This window comes from Lipotes vexillifer, unplaced genomic scaffold (assembly GCF_000442215.2).
Source record: "Lipotes vexillifer unplaced genomic scaffold, Lipotes_vexillifer_v1.1 scaffold86, whole genome shotgun sequence".
NCBI lineage: Eukaryota > Metazoa > Chordata > Mammalia > Artiodactyla > Lipotidae > Lipotes > Lipotes vexillifer.
Window position 1 is genome coordinate 3662634 of NW_006785406.1, and position 4283 is coordinate 3666916.

Sequence of the window (4283 nt, forward strand, 5' to 3'; positions counted from 1 at the left end):
GCTCTTTCCCAGCAGGAACATTTCACAGCTTTGTGAGGCACACCAGCCTTCCTACAAAGGGGCAGGCACAGCCATCAGCCATGCTGACTTACCAGCGGGTCCAACTTTTCATGCCTGCTCCCCTTTCTGGAACCATAGCCTTCTAGCCCTTTAATGACTCATAGGGACTCTCCCTATCCGGCCACCTTCTGGTCTCTGCCTAAAGGGAAACTGAGGCTCAAAGAGGTTCAGAAACTTGCTCAAGATCACACAGCTACCTGGGGCTAAAACCAATTTTTCTTTCTTTAAAAAAAAAAAAGCCTTTATTGAGATATGATTGACATGTAAAAAGCTGTACATAGTAATGTATAAAACTTAATGAATTTGAGGATGAATATACCCATGAAACCGTCACCACCATCAAAGCCACAGACATATCCATCACATCCCAAAGTTTCCTCCTGCCCCTTTATTATTGTTGTGTGTGTGTGTTCTACCCTCTTAGTAAATTTTGAGTATACAGTGCAGTACTGTTATCTAGAGGCGCTATGCTGTCTAGTAGATCTCCAGAACTTATCTGACATAACTGAAACCTTATACCCTTGACCATCACCTCCCCATTTACCCCTCCCCCAAGCCCCTGGAGATCACCATTCTACTCTCTGCTTCTTTGTGTTTGACTGTTTTAGATTCCACATATAAGTGAGATCATACAGTATTTCTGTGTCTTTCTGTGTCTGGCTTATTTCACCAAAGCCAATTTCTTGACTCTTTATACCATGTGTTTGTTTCGTCTCTTTGTCTCCGGTTTCAGCAAAACTCCCAGCAGCCAGCCCCTTTCCAGGATACCTCTACCTGGGAGGAAGTTCCCAGCCACTTACAGAGGTCAGAGGGCTCATGTGTTTGGATGTAACTAGAGATGGGTAGAGGAATCTCCCCAGGCCTGGCTCCTCCATCCCTGAAAAATGTGTGTTGTGTCTTTTCAAAACTGCCATTTCAGATTTGATTTCATTAAGGACTTTGAGTCAGGCACACATGGGTTCAAATACCAGCTCTGCCCCAGAGCAGCCACTTATGTGGGCCAATAGCCCCTGTGAACAGGACAAAATGTACGTCACAGCCTTGGCAGTGTCTGTGCAGTAAATAGAAGCTTAAAAATTCTGGCGCTGGAACTTGGATCTCTACAGTAAAGCGTGTAAGTCAGAGAAAGGCCCAATACACAAGCAAGGAGAGGCGTCAGGGAAGGTGGGGTGGGCAGAGAAACTCAGCCCTAGTGTGATGGGCCTGCCTTTTGCAGGCCTGGGGCAATGGCTGTGGAACAAAGAAATAAGTGGAAGAGACATTGTTACATTTTGGCTATATATTTTTATGAAAAAAATATTTTTAATTTAAAAGCTTTCACTGTTGCTTTATTTCAAAAGTATCTTGTGCTCATTATAGAAAAATTAGAAAGTACACTGAGGCAAGCACACACACACACACAAAGATCATCACAATCCCATCACCCTGAGAGAACCATGATCTTCCAGAGTTTTTCTCTGCATGTTCCATTAGGCTGCATACATTTTGTAAATTAGGGATCATATTCTTCTCCAAACTACTAGTTTTTTGTTTGTTTGTTTGTTTGTTTGTTTTGCGGTACGCGGGCCTCTCACTGTTGTGGCCTCTCCCGTTGCGGAACACAGACTCCGGACGCGCAGGCTCAGCGGCCATGGCTCACGGGCCCAGCCGCTCCGCGGCATGTGGGGTCTTCCCTGACCGGGGCACGAACCCGCGTCCCCTGCATCGGCAGGCGGACTCTCAACCACTGCATCACCAGGGAAGCCCTACTAGTTATTTTTTGACTCTACAAGATGTTACAGCTGTCTTGGCATGTCAGTAAGGCTACCTCCCCACTCTAATTCTAAGAGGCGCCTTCTATTTACCCATGTGGTTAGACCACTCTCTATCCAAACCTTGAATTGAAAGGTGGAACACCGGGTGTGGAGTGGTAGGGGGAAGGTACAGAGGGACACTCCCAAACGTCTGGGGCTGGCCGTTGGCCTGGGTGCACACAGCTCCCCTGCACACGGCTGGTGTCAGGTCTGGATGACCTTGACCAGACAGGCGTCTTGGCCCCCTTTGCCAAGGGGCCCCCTGATCGATGGGGGAGCCCCCTAGGCCAGTGGTTTTTAAACATGTCCTACACAGGCACTAGTATAGAGGACAGGAGATGCTGGGGCCAGGCTGGACAAGCTTGTATGTCTGCGGGAGGTGAGGGGACGATGAGGAGAGCAGATCCCTCCCAAGCCCCACCATCCAGGGTAGCCCTGAGCTCAACAGCACTGGACAGAGTCCAGTGTGATGGACAGATCCCGTCCACAGCCCTCATTTTTCCCCTCTGTGGGACTCTGAGGCCCACCCAGCTCAGAGCTCTGCCACCTCTGGGAGGGCCACAAATGAGAGTGAAACGGAACTCCAAGGAGAGGTATCAGTGACGTTAGCAGTTTCCATTGGCTTCTGCAAGGCTGGAAAAGAAGGTATCTCATGGAAAGGAGCCCTCAGGAGCCCTCAAGGCCTCGGAGAGCGGACAGTGCTCTTTGTTTAGTGTGGGCCAAATTGGAAACAGTGGCATGGGAGTGGCAGTCCAGCCTGGCCAGGTCCCCAAAGCCATAGGCACTGGTGCCCACAGGCCACACTGCGGCCTCTAGGGCCCTCACAGAAGGTGCAGCCTAGCTCCTGTGGGTGCAGCCTCGCCCCCCATCTGTAACAGGAGGGTTTAAGCCAGAGGGTCTCAAAGTCCCTTCAGCTTCCCATGTTCTTCATCCTTGGAGCTGCCAGGTTGGGTAAGCTCGTTCAATGCCTTTGACAACAGGGCTCTTTAGCGTGACCCAATGCCGGGTTCATCCAGGATTGAGGGCTCGGGGGGGGGGTCATGACCCCTGGCGAGCATCCCAGGCTGGGGGTGACACCATCTTCTGTGGGACAGAATGACCTCTGTCCTGCTAAAGTGAACCACACCTTGGGGGCCTGAGCCTGAGGCTGCGCACAGGGACGCTGAAGGCCGACAAGCCTGGGTGTTGACCTTGGCTCCCTATTTCCCAGGGAGGAAGGTACTGATCCCTCTGTGCCCAGCCCCCCACCTGTACCCAGAGAGGAGAAGGAATGGATCCCCGGGAAACGAGGATGGCTCTCACACCCGACAAGGGCTGCGCTGCCTCAGGACAGGGAGCCCACCCTCTCCCCTCCTCTCACGTTTGTTTCTAGAGCTGCTCCCAGAAGGCCTGGGAGAAAGTCCGGGTCTGGAGGCCAGCTGATGTGGCCAGGACTCCAGGGTGGGGGTGACCGGCGCCCGCTGTCTCATTGCAGGGAACAGCAGCCGCCTCCAGACTGAGCTGTGTCAGAAACGCTGGCAAGGCCTGCCCCCCAGCAAGTGCCACAGCAGCACCCAGGACTCCCGGAAGGAGACCAGCAGCATGTGGGGCCTGATGGTGGTGGCCCAGCTGCTGGCAGGCATCGGCACGGTGCCCATCCAGCCATTCGGGATCTCCTACGTGGACGACTTCTCGGAGCCCAACAACTCGCCCCTGTACATCTGTGAGTCGGGCTTGAAGAGGGCTGTGGGATGGGGGTGGGTCCTGATGTGGCCCAGCCAATGCGTGCAGAGGTCTGGGGATCTGACACACCTGGTTTGAGTCCCAGCCCAGGCCCCAGCTCCTCACCAGCAGGATGGGGCCCACAGTCTCTGTGCACTGGAGACATGGGAGTACCTGAGGTGATGTACGTGAGCCCTTGGTCCCAGGGCAGGCACCGGGCAGCTCCTCAACCAGCAGTAGCTACTGCATCTGTCACGTCTGGGCACAGGCTGGGCACACATGTTCTCTGAGCCATCCACTTAGGGAGAAGTTTGGCCTCAAAGAAGCATATGCAAAGCAGATAGCACATGACCATCTGACTGACCAAATCCTTCCCTTAGAACAAGCCACGCTGAGCATCCTCAGGGCCCACGGCCCAGACCAGACAGACCACACCCACAGGCTCTGTGGCCCACAAGCTCCCCCAGGGCTGCCACTGCCACATTGTACCTGCAAGGAGATTTGCCCACCAACACGCACCTGGGCCAGCATCTGTAAATGCCGAGGAGGCTGCTTCTCTCCCAGCAAGCGGATCTCTCTGGCATCTGGCTGGAGGAGAAACAGCTTTGGTTCCACACGTCTCAGGATCTTGAGTGGCTCCAGCCGTGCCTATAGTAAATGCCACAGGTGTGGACCTGTCAGGGCCACGGGACAGACGGGGTGATGTCTCAGAAACCCCTCAGCAAGGGA

At 53.5% G+C, this 4283-nt stretch overlaps 1 protein-coding gene across 1 annotated transcript in view; it reads left to right on the forward strand.

Moving 5' to 3' along the window:
• SLCO2A1 (solute carrier organic anion transporter family member 2A1) overlaps window positions 1-4283 on the forward strand; it is a 74954-nt gene that overhangs the window by 52148 nt on the left and 18523 nt on the right. Inside the window, exon 4 of the mRNA XM_007457556.1 lies at window positions 3328-3555. Within this exon, the coding sequence (XP_007457618.1) occupies window positions 3328-3555 (228 nt within the window). The remainder of the gene's footprint in view (window positions 1-3327; window positions 3556-4283) is intronic.